Genomic DNA, 15,291 nt, shown 5'->3' on the forward strand with positions numbered 1-15,291 from the left:
TAAATAGGTAAAATGACATTTATACACTTAATAAAATCAATACCACACAAAATTTGTGTGCGGCATTGATTTTCATTAATGGTAATAATGTCATTACCTATTTGTTTTTTATTTTTTATGTCGGTGGTATTGAAGTGAGAAAAAACCGATATTTGTTTTAGCCGCTCCCTTACCCAATATACCTTTTTCTTTTTTCTACATGATAATGGAGCATGTGATGTATGGCACCTAGGCATGACCGTAAAACCGACGCTTGTAATACGAGTTGGTTACGGTGCAATGTAATTGGAATTGCGAACCGGCAGTTTCTTGATTGTCCATTGACACCAAAAAGGCAAAAAGTTACTATAAACCGTATTGATCGGGTTTTAATCATTTTAGGGATATTTTTCATTTAAAGACACCATTTTTCATATTTGCTAAAACCCCCTCAACCAAAAGTACTGCTTCCGAAATTTGCAGGTTGCAATCGGGCTAATTAAGCTCTCGTTCAAGAACTTAACTATTAGTTAGGTTCGAGATCAAAAGTACGAACCAAGACCGCAGAATAAGGTTTAGTTAGTGAATTGCGGTCGTTAAATTGTGCAGAATGCAATGCAATTCGTGTCTTTATTATCTCAAAAGTCAAAACTAAGAAAATTATATCAAAAAAAAAAAAAAAAAAAAAGAAAATAAAATAAAGGAAGTCCTTATAACAATATAATTTTATTATTGAGGACCTTAATCAAAATTTATGAACTCTTAACCTAAATAACGTTTTGGCTACAATTATAAAAAAAAATTATTCTTTTTTTTCAAAACCATTGTCTTCTCAAACAAAGAATCTTTGGAAAAGTTGGATATTATCCAAATTATTTAAAGAATTCAATCTAAAATTCCTTTCCTTTTTCTGAAGAAAAGCAGTTTGACCTCACCAAACCCCCAATTGGCTGCTCACCCAATCAATATATAATATCACCCATCCATCCATCCAGTTTAACCTTCATCCTCAACGTTTCTGCACTCTTCTTCTATTTGCATCCGCAGGGCAAATATTTCTTGATTTTTTACATTTGGGTCCTCCAGATTTATAAAGTTAAGGGCCCTTCACCCCGGATACACAGAACGAATGGCGGCCATTAATTTTTCTTGCTCATCGACTTCCCTTGCTCGCTCTCGGTTAGCCTCTCTCTTTCTTTCTCGTATATGTGATCATTCTTTGGTGTATTAATGCGCAATTTTTTTGTTTTTTATTATTATTTTGGCTGAATTATGTTTTATCTGGGTTGGTTGGTTTGTAATTTGAAGCTTAATTTTTGTTTTGCAATCATCGAAAAAAATGAGCTTTACTTTGTTTAGATCCAAAATCATGGGAAGTTAGCTCATTTGTTATGCACATGTGTCAATTGTGTGATTACTGTATGTATGGATTGATTCTTGAAGATTCTTCTGTTACTTGATCTTGATTGTTTCACTACAAGGGGTTTTCAGTTTTCGTCGATCCCGGTTTCGAAGAGACATACGACGAATTCGTTACCCCCTCGTAATCGAGTCTTGTGTTCGTTACACCGCCTAATTCTTTTCGTTCTAAATTCGTATCTTAATTTCTCTTAAAAATTTCAGGCTGTTCAACGGTCTCCGTTATGGAAATACGCAATACGTAAACGGTGTAGAATCACTCAAACAACCGAGTACTAAATTAGGCTTAACCATCAAGGCGAATAGCAAAATTAGCTCGGCTCTATTCTCCGCCGAAGACACTCATTCTTCTGGTTCGAAAGTTGCCAATAATGCCCTCGTCAGTGATGTATCTGGCGGAATCGAAGTACTAGGAACACTATCAGCTGATATGGGGCCCACAACAAGCGGCTTCTCTCTCGAGAACGATGAATTTGACTTGGACTTGCCCTCGGTAGGTTTCTCTTTTATTTCGGAGGCCGTTGAAGACATTCGACAAGGAAAGGTTTGTTCTTTTTTATATTGATCTCGTGATATTTTAAAAGGGTTGCTAAAAATAGTTTTCTTATCCCCCCGTTTTTCTTTTTTTTTGGAATTACGTTTTGTAGATGGTGGTAGTTGTGGATGACGAGGATAGAGAAAACGAAGGGGATCTTATTATGGCTGCATCAAAAGTTACGCCTGAAGCTATGGCTTTCTTTGTGAAGCATGGGACTGGGATCGTTTGTGTTAGCATGAAAGAGGAAGATTTGGAGAGGCTGCATTTGCCCTTGATGGTTAACCACAAGGAAAATGAGGAGAAGCTTAGTACTGCGTTCACCGTTTCGGTGGTGAGTTATTCGAACAAATCAATTTGAAATTTGATACATTATAAAAAGAACAATCTTTACAAGAGAGTGGTGAGTTATTCGAACAAATCAATTTGAAATTTGATACATCAAAAAAAAGAACAATCTTTACAAGAGAAGCGTTCTTTCGAAACCCGTTCTGCAATCAAGAATTGATTTTTCTTTTTTTTTTTTGAGGAAAATCAGAATTGATCTTGTAATGTGTATTATTTTAAAAAAAAAATCGTAACAAAAGAAGTGTTCTTTCGTAACTCTTTCTGCAATCAAGAATCGATCTTTAACGTTGTAAAATTTTGAAAATAAAATAATTTTTTTTGTAGGATGCAAAACACGGTACAACTACGGGTGTGTCAGCACGTGATAGGGCGACTACGATATTGGCTCTTGCATCGAAAGATTCAAAACCTGAGGATTTTAACCGCCCGGGACATATATTTCCGTTGAAGTACCGAGAGGGCGGTGTTCTCAAACGAGCTGGACACACCGAAGCGGCTGTGGATCTCGCCATGCTGGCAGGGCTGGGCCCTGCCGGAGTTTTATGTGAGATTGTTGATGATGATGGTTCTATGGCTCGACTACCTAGGCTTCGGGAATTTGCGAAGCAAGAAAATTTGAAAGTTGTATCTATTGCCGATTTAATAAGGTAAGATAACCATGTTCTTTTAGTAAAACGCCACTTTAATTTTGACTTTGAACGTGATTTTGACCCATTTTCTTGTTTGATTTTGGTGAAATTCAAAACACGTAAACATTAGTCCTTTGAGTTTGCCTTCTAATCCAACTTGAATTAGTTAGATTGGATGTCGGGTGACAAAGTTATGCATGAATGAGTTGTATTTTGAATTTTAAATAACTCAAACATCTAAGTTGTAGGCAGTGCTTGTTGATTCATGCATATCTTTCTCCCCCGACACCCCGACACCCAATCTTGTTGATTCAAGTTGGATTAGAAAGTTAACTCAAAAGAACTAAAAAATTTCATGTTTTGAGTTTTGCCAAATTCAGACCCGAAAATGGTCAAAATCACGTTTCAAGTCGAAATGGTGTTATCGAAATTGAAACGACATTTATCTTTTTAGTAAATTGCCACTTTACTTTTTACATTAGGACAATATTTAGTTGAGTTTTTCGAGTAAATTTCTTGCTTTAAATTCCTCCGACTCGTCTAATATATGTGCATTCATTTGCAGATATAGGAGAAAGAGAGATAGATTGGTTGAACATGCATCTGCAGCTCGTATACCAACTATGTGGGGCCCATTCACCGCGCATTGCTATAGGTCGATTTTGGACGGAATCGAACATATTGCAATGGTCAAGGTGAGTAATTAATTTTCTTTTGGTGGCATCTTTTTCCCTCTCCAAAGCAAAATTATTAATTTCATTTTCTAAAACGTTTATATCTTTGAAAAGGGTGAAATTGGCGATGGACTAGATATTCTCGTGAGAGTGCACTCGGAGTGTCTCACGGGAGACATATTTGGATCTGCGAGATGCGATTGTGGGACCCAGCTGGCGCTCGCAATGCAGCAGATCGAAGCCGCTGGCAAGGGCGTTTTGGTCTATTTACGTGGTCATGAGGGTAGGGGAATTGGTTTGGGCCATAAGCTTCGGGCTTATAATTTGCAAGACGATGGTCGTGATACTGTGGAGGCGAACGAGGAATTGGGCTTGCCTGTAGATTCACGAGAGTACGGGATTGGTGCACAGGTAATTTCACTATTGCCAAGTCGAATATCGGTGTAAAATTACTAGGAGCACCCCCCGTTTGAAACCTTCGTATTGGGGTGGAAAATTGGAATGGAATTTTCGATTTCTGCTGATTCCGAACCAATTTTTTTCTATTTTGGAACAAGTTTATTCATTCTGAATTTCGAAAATTTCGGTTTCTGATTTTTTCGATTTTTCTCGGATCGGAATTGGGATACATATGGGATTTCGATTTCTGATTCAATCATAATTTTCAAAAATTATACCGAAAACGAGATTTTTTCTGAATTCAGCCAACTACGATATGAATTTTCTTTTGATCCTGGAACAAGTGTTTCCATTCCAATTTACGAAGTTTCAAGTTTCGTATTCTTTTTTGGAACGGAATTAGAATATATTTTTTCACGTCCGAAAAGAATGGTTTTTATAATTTTCCAAAATTGCTTATTCCGATTCGATCTGTCTGATTTCCACCTCTGATTCATGTATACATACAATATGATTCATGTATGCATACACTAGAACCTCGTTTTATTTAAATATTCGATAAATTAACTACCCTCGATTATGTAAATTTGTTCTGTGCAGATATTGGGAGATCTTGGAGTTAGAACAATGAAGTTGATGACGAACAATCCCGCAAAGTACATTGGGCTAAAGGGTTACGGTTTGGCAGTTTCGGGTAGGGTTCCACTTGTCACTCCCATCACTAAAGATAACAAGAGATATCTGGAAACTAAACGATCCAAAATGGGACACGTTTATGGATTAGATGCGAACGGAAATCCAGCTATTATCGGAAACGGTAGGACAGGTGGCGAGGGCCCGCTTACATCCGGGTCGTAAGTATTTGACCCGGAAAATAATAAAATCTGGATCATTATGATTCTTGAAAAGAGAGGCAGTTTAGGTGATTATTATTCGTTCGATTATTCTTGATTCTTTGTTTTTGCTAAGGGATAGGGAGAGTTAAATGTAATATAAGACCAAATAATTCGTTTGTTCTATGTTTAGACAGTCGTCTTATTAATTAAATTTATATAAATTCAAGAATTAATAAATTCGAATATGGATCAAAATCATGTTCGAAGTCGACGTGTATTGAACATTTGAAATACATCGGATCGTTTTGTAACATAAATCTACACGCAAATCATACATGTGTTTACGAGGATGTGTGCAGAGTAAATAGTTATTGATATGGTGAGATGTTGTTCAATAAGGTTCGCTGATTCTGTTATGAGCTGAATACTATTTAACGGGCCGGGCCAGTGGTTAGTCAATCATAGTCATTAAATGTAATAATCCAAGTGTTAATGGTAAATTACTTGTTAAGTTGATTTGCGTGTTGATTCATCATACTTTGTTTTAATAACAAGGGCATTTGATTTTCCAATTTGTACAAACATTTGCTTTGATGCATTCATTGCCTTGTAGATATTAAATTACTAGAATTGGTACTACTTTATTTTTCATTAAGATTTTCTTTTTTAACCCAAAAAAAGTTGTTTTACTAAATTAAGACAATTCTACTTATTAAGGTCTCGTTTGGTTGTCACAAATAACACATTTGGTCCTTCATGCCTTTTAAATTCAACATTTTTAGTACATTTCTTTAAATTTATGTTACAACTAACGGAATCAAACGTATGTCCATCGTTGCCTTAATTGACGGACTAACGGTAAAGTGACGAAAATTACCAAAAGCGTTAAATTATTGAAACATTACCAGATGTGTTTTTTCTGAACATGGAGGACGAAATGTGAAATCGGTGCAAACTTGAGGGACAAAAACTGTTATATTCCCCTTTTTAAATATTAATAAAAGTTATAATTTTATTATAAATTGAGTATATCAAATGAAATTCAATTAAATAAATAAAAAAGGAGATTTAAGAAAGATTATTATTTTTTTTACTAGGCAAAAGTGTTACTCCCATTCATACGCGTTTTTCCGTACTAGGAAACACATTCCCACGCAAATAAAAAAAATAAACCTTTCGTCACATCTCCACCGTCTAATGTTGATAGCCACCCAGATTTCAATCCAACGGTCACATTGTTTTTAAAAATCCCACACCTCACGCAACGCTTCTCCCCTTCCTATAAATATGCCATATAATCACACACACCCTTTCCGTGCAACTAAAGATCTTCTCTCTCTAAATCTTTTCAGTTTCTCTCTCTAATATCTTCCTTTTCAGCCTTTTCCGATTCTCATTCCGCGTTCTGTTGAAGCTACTCCAATGGCCGTTTCTAGGGTTTTCACGCTGCTGATGGTGACACTTCTGGTTGTTTCCGCCGTCGCTCAGCCCCCCTCCGCCGCTCCATCCCCGTCCCCCGTCGCACCAGCGCCTTCCCCGAAGTCAAAGCCGCCAAGTCCTAGCCGATCCACATCTCCGTCTCCTTCTCCCGTCGCCAAACTCTCGCCATCATCGCCGCCTCCGTCAACCCCCTCTCCCTCCCCCTCTCCGTCAATCTCCTCTCCTCCGACCGGCGGTCCCGCTCCAGCACCCGCTCCTAACGCCGCCGTTACTGATAGATTAGGTTTTGCAGCTGCCGCCGCTGGTTTCCTCGCCGTGGCTCTGGTGGCGTAAACCCTCGGATATTCTCATTTCCATTCATATTTTCACGTTGAGTTTTTTTTTTTTCCGATTTATCCTCTGTTTATTTGAGACTCTATATTTATTCCTATATTTATTCCTATGTATTTAGCCTGATTTATTCTTTTGAGTTTATATAATTATGTTTTTATTATTATTATTTTGTCAATGTGTTAATTTCTATTTTAATCTACTGTTATCAACTATTAATCACTTGGATTATAACTGTAGATGGAGATTAAACACTGCGGAAAAGCTATTACCAAATAAATTAAATAAATCAAATTTAATGGACTAGTTATTATGAATTTTTACATACCATTTACATTTAATTTATTGATATATATATATATATATATATATATATATATATATATATATATATATATATATATATATATATATATATATATATATATATATATATATATATATATATATATATATATAATTAATTTTGTTATTTATACTAATTTGCTGGGGATTTTATTTCCTCGTATGATTTTGTCAACAATTGGCTCAACCATGGTTTCTAGTTCCTGCATATCTTGCTTAACATCACCAACCTGTCACCATAACAAAGCATAAACTTATTTAATAAATAATAAAATTTAATGAAATAAAATAAAAAAATAGAAAAAAATATAAATAAATTACCTTGTGGATTATGTTTTCAATTAATTGAGCATCTTGAGCAGCTACAGCAGATGCATGTTCCATTAATTGAGTTGCTTCTTTTAGTTTACTGCCGTCGGGAAATTGATTCGCCAACTCCGTCAGTGCATTATCCGCGGTGGTCGTCACCTTCTCCACCACTTGGGCTGCCGCTTCCACCTCTTCCACCACTTTTGCAGCCTTCCCTGCAGCATAATATAAGTTATAACCCTCATCAATTCTCGAATATCTTTCAAAAAATGTTTATTTATTTATTTATTTGTTGTATTTTTATTACCTTCAAAAGTTAGCAAGTTCTCCCATTTGTTCTTCCAAAATGGTAGCAGAAAAGATAGCATGGATCCCAGAAGCCATTTCACCCTGTAGTAAACACATTTACTTTATGCCACATTTTGATTAATTACGAAATTAGTCGGACGAAACTTGACGAAAGTTGAAAATAAAGGGGTGTAAAAAGGAAATTACAATAAAACATTTACAAACGACGTTTCAAATGTACTAATACCATTTTGACTTTGAATGTGATTTGACCATTTTTTAGTCTGATTTTAGCAAAATTCAAAACACGGAAACAATAGATTTTTGAGTTAGCTTTCAAATTAAACTTCGATCGGTTGGATTCGAATGTTGGATGACAAAGTTATGCATGAATGGATTACGTTTTTTAATTTTCGATTAACTCAGAAAAGTAAAAAGTTGTGGAACAAATTCATGTATATCTTTCTCATCCGAGATTGAATATTGATGGTTTAAGTTTGATTAGAAAGCTAACTCAAAGAATTACAAATTCCGTGTTTGAAGTTTGCCAAATTCAAACTCGAAAAATAATCAAATTCATGTTCTAAGTTCAAAATTATTTGTTATGCTATAAGAGTGTATTTATAATTTTGACAATAAATTGATTAAGAAAGAAAAAAGACCAAATTTGAAGGTTAATTTTGAATGAAATTGGTACCAATTGGAGAAGTCAAACTTGAGAGGAGATGTTAATGCTGGTTGTACTTGTACCTCTTCAATTTGATCCTTTTCCCTTCAAGAAATGCAGCTTACTTTTATCAGCAAAAAAAGATATGTAACAATTAATATTAATTAAAAACAATATATATATTAATATTCAAGAATATAATAAATTATATTTACATTCCCAACTTGGGTTGGCTATATTTTCTGGAGGTGACACTTAAAAACCTTAGTCCTTGATCAACAGAACCGCCCCCGCATCCCATCCTATACGATGGCGGCATATCGCGGTGGTGGATCTGGTGGCTCCGCCACGAACCGCCGGATATAACCCTGTACCGGCAAAGCAGAGTGACCAGAGTCTGGAGTTTGTACGAGGATGGTGAATTTCTTGCAGCCATGCTGAACAAGTAAATATTCAAAAAATTGAAATAAAAACTAGAAAAAAACACAATTATGCATGAAAAGCCTGTTTGAAGTAATTTTATAACAAATAAAAAGAAAAAAATTACGCAAACAATTCTTTACAAGGCAATCACATCTTTTCAGTTACGCCAAGAAATGACGTGGCTAAATTTAAATGGTTACACTTTCAGCCAAAGATATATATATATATATGTACACACTAAAAGAGTTGTAACAAGTCACCTGTTCCTTGCAAGTTTAAACTGAACAATGTTAAACATAATTGAAGGAAGGGTATAATTGGAATTACTTAAATTAAGGCATTCAATTAATATAAATTTCGTTTCCGGAATTTATATTGAGAATATTACAGTTTTTCTTCATTAAGTTTGCACTGATTTTACATTTGGTCCCTCATTTTCCCAAAATAATACATTTGAATCCTCGTGTTTCAATAATTTAACATTTTTGGTATTTTTCGTTAATTCACCAATGCGATATCAGTCAATTCCGATACGATGCGTCCGGTTTTCACCCTAATTACACCGTAAACAATATATCTCAAAAGTATTTATACCATGGAAACGACTTTAAATTTACCATTAATAATAATCCAATTAGAGGTTTAACTCTGATAAAGACTGGAGTAAAAAATACAACAAATTCGTTCAACAACACCAACTATGATAATAAATAAAATCACACAAAAAGAAAAATTAATAATAATGTTTTTACACAAAATAAAATATTGGATAAATTTCAGTCACTCTTAAGGTAATCTCAAATTATGAAAAAGGAAAACCCTTGTTAGAATTTTGAATGCCTATGAATATCTACTCATCTGTTGAGACATACTACATGTTACGACATTAGGTAACGTAACAGCTTTTAAGCACTTCTCCCGAAACGCACGCCGATCTTCTTTATGGCCTGGTAGAAGAAACCTGTTGCCACACCTGTCGTGCAGACAGGGCTGCACCCTTCAAAGCCTTTATGTTGGGATTTTTCTTATTGAAGAAAAATTGGACTCATATGAGGTTGAGGCCCTTATATAGGCACGAAATCACCACCCTAAACCTAACTTGGGCCCTAAGAAATCGATTTAACTAGGTAATAGAATCCTAGTCGATTTCTACTTCTATTCTAGGTAAGTACAAAAGATACCTAGCTAGAATATAATACATGAAAATAAATCTAAGTCCTAATAAGAATATTACAAGAATAGGACTCTAATTAATTCCAAAATAAACATGAAAAACAAATCTTTGCCAATCTTTAGTTTCCACGTATGGCGGATTTCTTCAATCTTCACAAACAGAAATCTGGTGCCAACAACCCTCAACTATGTATTGTATTACACGTAAAGGTGTCTAATTTACCAACTGAGTGACGGGTTTTTTCATAAAAAAAATTATATAGTTGAAGGAGATAATTGTAATTATCCAAACATAAGAAGATTTTTCGTAATGTAAACTTATATCAAGGGGTTGAAAGTAAAATGTTAGATTCGGCCAGTAAGTTAAAACGGGCCGAATAAGATCAGCCCAGTCAAAGCCCGAAACTCAGCCGCCAATGAGTTTAAGACCACAAAAAAAGTCCAAACTTAACGCGCAAAGAATAGAAAAACATACGCAAAGTGAATGAGTTTCTCTCTCTTCTCTCTCTCCTCCGCACAAAATCAAACGCCGCCGCAGCTCTATTCCGATGGCCTTTCATCACAGAAAGCTGCTGAACGAATCCGCCGCCGAAGATCCAGAAGAAAGCCTAGATAAACTCTGTGATTTATTCTGTAAGAGCTCGAGAAAGCCGGACGCCGTCTGCCCATCTAAATGTCTCGATTACTGCCCTCCGTTCTGCTTCACGCCGTCGCCGGAAACTCCGGTCCTCATCTTCACCCCTCCGCCGGCCACCAAGCACTACAGCCTCCCTATTTTCCTCACCATCTCCCTCGCGATCCTCGCCGCCACTTTCTTCCTCTTCACCTGCTACACCATCTACAGACTCTACTCCGCCTCCCGAAACTCCCGTCGCCGGCGGTGGCCCTCACGGCGGCGCCAGACTGGAGAAGAAGAAGAAGACGACGACTTCGGCCCCGACGAATTCCTCGATGAAGACCACGGCCCCGCCGCGGTTGACCACCACGTGTGGTACATCAGAACGGTTGGCCTGCAGCCGTCCGTGATCGGCGCAATCACGATCGTTAATTACAATAAAGGCGACGGCCTGATCGAAGGCACGGATTGCTCTGTTTGTCTGAGCGAATTTGAACAGGACGAAACCCTAAGATTGCTCCCCAAATGCAACCACGCCTTCCACCTACCATGTATCGACACGTGGCTCAGCTCACACACTAACTGCCCCATGTGCCGGGCCCCAGTCGTGAGCAACAACCCATTGCAAGAGCCCGTTGTCCAGAACCCGGGCCCGGTCGAAGAAACCCAAACCCGAGTCGAGTTATTAAACGAGCCTTCTCATGAACTGACAATTGAGATTGATACCGACTTAGTGGAATCGGAATCGGAATCACGTACTGCTCGAATTGGTTGCAATTTAGATCATGGGATAATACCTACAAGAAGATCCGTGTCGTTCGATTCGTTATCTGCATCGATTATCAGTTCTGCAATTGCTAATAATGATTTTTCAGACAAGAGTTCAGACAATAATCGAAGCTTGTCTAATATGCAAACGGGGACTTGTTCGGTGAAGAGATCGCTTTCTTGCAGTGCTAAGGTTTTCCTGTCGAGGCATAGCAGCAAGAACCGGAACTCGGTTACTCCTCAATAAATTAATCGAAGAAATGGGGATTTGCCTAATCGAAGAATAGGCGTTTTCCGGAAATTACAGAGTGTATGTAATATTTATATATACAAGAAAATGTAAGTAAAAAAGTTTTGGAAATGATGTTGATGATTGTTAATTGTATAATAATTAAGGTGATGCAGCTTCCAAAAATGTGAAGTAGAGCCTTTATAGTGAATGCTAATTGAATCTTTTGGAGTGGGGTTTTTGACTTTGTATCTATGTACAGTATATATATGTTTTGCATTTGGTTTATTTGCTGAAAGGAGGCTGAATTATAATGTTTTATTTAAGATACACATAATCATTCAATTGGATATATACTACACACAGTCCACCTATTATTGGCATTATAATTTGTGACTATGGTTCGCCTTAACGGCCGGAACTGAATGGAACGGGAACCCAAAACCGTTTTGGATTCCGTAACGGAAATGTTCCACGACAAAGGGCGTTGTGAAACAGGAAAAAGGTGGCCGGAATGAGCATTCGATAAATTCGATAAATACTTCTCTTGCTCTCCAACGGCGGTTTAACGAAGATCTCAAACTAGGGTTTTTAACTTTCAAATCCAAGTTTTCAAAAAATTGCAATTAGCTCCACGACTTTAAACGTAATTTGCTTTGGGGCAAGGGAACGACCGGCAAGAATTATGATCAGGTTTTTTAAATTGGGGAAATATGCAAAACCCCCCTCAAACCATAAATATTAGAGTAAAAAGCAGTTTGCCCCGTAAACTAATGGCCGATTTGCACTTTACCTCCCAAACAAAAAAAATTTCCACGTTTTTACCTGAACTTATTAATTCGTTGCACGGTGCCCCCTAAACTCAATTTTGACCGGAATCTTAAAACATGTGTTTTACACGTGAGATTTGGAGGGGTAAATTTGTTACTTCATTTGCATCTTTAATACTAAATACAAATAAATATTTAAAAAATAGAAAGAAAAAAAAAAAGGAAAAAGAAGCTGTATCCGTCACCCACAAGCTGAAGTCTGAGGAAGATGATGGGGATGTTTGGTTATGTTTCCAAAATGAATTTCTAGTTTTCAAAATTTCTAATGTGAAAAGTAGATTATTGGTTTTTGTGTAGAAAATGGGAATATGTTTGGATGAAGATGTATTTTTAGTTTTATGTAGGTGTAGAAATGAGAATATGTTTGGTTGTGGTGAATTTTCTCTACGAAAGTACGTGCAAAAGTAGAATATAATGATTGAGGATGATGATAGTGATGATTATTATTATTATTATTATTATTATTATTATTATTATTATTATTATTATTATTATTATTATTATTATTATTATTATTATTATTATTATTATTATTATTATTATTATTATTATTATTATTATTATTATTATTATTATTATTATTATTATTATTTTATTTTTTTATTATTTTTTTATATTCTTATATTATTATAATTATTATAGTTATTATTATTTTATTATTTATTAGTATTATTATTACTATTACTATTATTATTCTTATTACTACTTCTACAATGAATATTATTTTTAATAATAATAATAATAATAATAATAATAATAATAATAATAATAATAATAATAAAAATAATAATAATAATAATAATAATAATATTAATAATAATAATAATAATAATAATAATAATAATAATAATAATAATAATAATAATTTATTATTATTATTATTATTATTATTATTATTATTATTATTATTATTATTATTATTATTATTATTTTTATTATTATTATTATTATTATTATTATTATTATTATTATTATTATTATTATTATTATCATCATCATCATCATATATTAATTTCAGTATTATTATTTTTGTTATTATTATTATTATTATTGTGTATATTCTTTTATTATTATAATAATAATAATAATAATTATTATTTTATTATTTATTGGTATTATTATTATTATTATTATTACCATTATTATTATTGTTGTTGTTGTTATTATTATTATTATTAGAAGAAAGAGAAATTGGGAGGAGAGAGAGTGTAGATATTAATGAAGAGAGAGAAATGAGAGGAGAGAGAGTGTATATATTAATGAGGAGAGAGAAAAGAGAGGAGAGAGAGTGTGAATATTAATGAGGAGTGATGTATAGAAGGAGAGAGAAATGAGTTGGTTGAATAAAATATATATGTTAGTTAGTAGGTTTTGGTAGGTTTGAAAATTGAAAAAAGTATGAATAGTGTATTTTCAATAGAAATTTGATAAGAAAAAATGGGAATTTCTGGATAAAATTGTCAAACAAACATGATCTCGGTTTTATGAATAGTATAAAACTGGAAATGGGTTTTGGAAATAAAAACAAACATCCCCGATGTCTTCCACAAGCTGTGGGCTGGGATTTTTTTTTTCCAAAGCGCACTCTCTATTTTTTGTGCTTTCTCTCTCTCTTCTTCAATCCTCTCTTTCTAATTTGCTCCCATCCCTCCGCCTGCCCTACCGGAAAACGCCGCCGCCATTTCCACACACGCAATTCCACCTCTAAATTGACGTTGTACTGTCAAAATTAACTTCATTTTTCGACATATAAATGTCAAATTTTCCTCTTAAATTCGACACCTACCTGTTATGTCGATATTTTTGAAAAGAATCGACACTTGTGTGTCAAATTAAAAATCGACATTTGTGAGCGGCGATGGAGGACGTTTTTTCGACGGCAATAGAGGACATCTTAGACGGCGGCGGTGGAGGACTTATTTTCCAGCGGCGAGGCAAGTTTTGTCGGTGTGTGGGCGAGTTCTCGGCGGCAGGCAAGATCCCGGTGAGGCTTTGAAGCTTCAAGTCGTATCTCGAATGTGTCGTCCGATTGTGGTCTTGCGTGAGAGGAATTTGATTTTATTTATTTTTTGTTTTTTGTTTTTTTTTTTTGTTTTTTGGTTTTGTTTTTATTTATTTTTTTGTTTTTTAAAGATTAATTTATATTTAATATATAACATGTCAGTGAATGGACGAATATACCCTTGCAAATGTCACGTGCAAGGCACGTGTTTTAACTTTCCGGTCAAAATTGCCGGAAAATTGAGTTCAGGGGGCACCGTGCAACGAATTAACGAGTACAGGTAAAAACGTGCAAATTTTTTTTGTTTGGGGGGTAAAGTGCAAATCGGCCCTTAGTTTAGGGGGTAAACTGCTTTTTACTCTAAATATTATGAGTAAAACCCATTTGACTTTTAAGACTTTTGCTCACACCCAAAGTTCAATCTTAATTAGTGAAACCCCCCTCAACAACTGTGATAAGACGAAACTACCCTTATCAGTAGTTTTTAAAATAATTGCAATATTTATTTTCCATAACCATCTCACGTGATTGTAGGATTACATTAATTTTTTCCATATATCTCTCTTTCATTCTCTCTCTCTTTCTCACGCAACTTTTTTTTTTTCTTCTTCAGCCCATATCCTCCACCACTCAGCCACACACGGCGCCAGCGCCGGGTTTGATTCTCCTTTCGAAGAGCGAACGAAAAAAGAAGAGAAAAATCAAGTTTTTGAGATGCAACAGTTTTCGTGCAGAGGCCAGATCGGAAGATCTAACCGTCGGATCGGGTTGATATTTTTACACAAGATTCGTAACACATAAATATAACTTATGAATGGTGGAGATCGGAATCAGACTTCTCTAAATATAGATCGGATCATAAAACTCACTGTTGGTTTTTGTTACTGAATAATTCATGGCAACTAGATTGGACGCGTTTTTTGTACAATTGAACCGTTGGATGTGGCCGAAATTTGGATAGAGTATTCAGAGTATATATTTTTATATACTGTACGGAGGACCTTGAATTTGGTGACCTCTAGCTCTGGATATAAATTGTGAAAGTATCTCAA

The 15,291-nt window shown here is 35.0% G+C and overlaps 4 protein-coding genes across 4 annotated transcripts; 3 read left to right on the top strand and 1 right to left on the bottom strand.

Annotated features, from left to right (window-relative positions):
- The first annotated feature begins 143 nt into the window (after positions 1 to 143).
- LOC105949638 (bifunctional riboflavin biosynthesis protein RIBA 1, chloroplastic) lies at positions 144 to 5,056 on the top strand. Its single transcript, XM_012972952.2, has 7 exons — positions 144 to 1,158; positions 1,603 to 1,942; positions 2,046 to 2,267; positions 2,606 to 2,928; positions 3,476 to 3,605; positions 3,699 to 3,995; positions 4,584 to 5,056. Exons 1-7 carry the CDS (start codon positions 1,109 to 1,111, stop codon positions 4,839 to 4,841), a joined length of 1,620 nt encoding a protein of 539 aa, XP_012828406.2. The 5' UTR covers positions 144 to 1,108; the 3' UTR covers positions 4,842 to 5,056.
- A 1,059-nt stretch (positions 5,057 to 6,115) lies between these two features.
- LOC105949517 (uncharacterized) lies at positions 6,116 to 6,755 on the top strand. The gene has a single exon (XM_012972819.2). It carries the CDS (start codon positions 6,242 to 6,244, stop codon positions 6,590 to 6,592), a length of 351 nt encoding a protein of 116 aa, XP_012828273.2. The 5' UTR covers positions 6,116 to 6,241; the 3' UTR covers positions 6,593 to 6,755.
- A 276-nt stretch (positions 6,756 to 7,031) lies between these two features.
- LOC105949707 (uncharacterized) lies at positions 7,032 to 8,702 on the bottom strand. The gene is made up of 5 exons (XM_012973028.2): positions 8,414 to 8,702; positions 8,229 to 8,303; positions 7,551 to 7,633; positions 7,256 to 7,458; positions 7,032 to 7,164 (listed from the first exon to the last, which is right to left on the bottom strand). The coding sequence occupies exons 1-5, from the start codon at positions 8,632 to 8,634 to the stop codon at positions 7,063 to 7,065; spliced, it is 684 nt and encodes a 227-aa protein (XP_012828482.2). The 5' UTR covers positions 8,635 to 8,702; the 3' UTR covers positions 7,032 to 7,062.
- A 1,398-nt stretch (positions 8,703 to 10,100) lies between these two features.
- Positions 10,101 to 11,639, top strand: LOC105949539 (putative RING-H2 finger protein ATL53). The gene has a single exon (XM_012972839.2). It carries the CDS (start codon positions 10,343 to 10,345, stop codon positions 11,423 to 11,425), a length of 1,083 nt encoding a protein of 360 aa, XP_012828293.2. The 5' UTR covers positions 10,101 to 10,342; the 3' UTR covers positions 11,426 to 11,639.
- The last annotated feature ends 3,652 nt before the right edge of the window (positions 11,640 to 15,291 follow it).

Source organism: Erythranthe guttata, chromosome 2 (assembly GCF_056151865.1).
Source record: "Erythranthe guttata isolate IM_541 chromosome 2, IM_541, whole genome shotgun sequence".
Classification (NCBI taxonomy): Eukaryota; Viridiplantae; Streptophyta; class Magnoliopsida; order Lamiales; family Phrymaceae; genus Erythranthe; species Erythranthe guttata.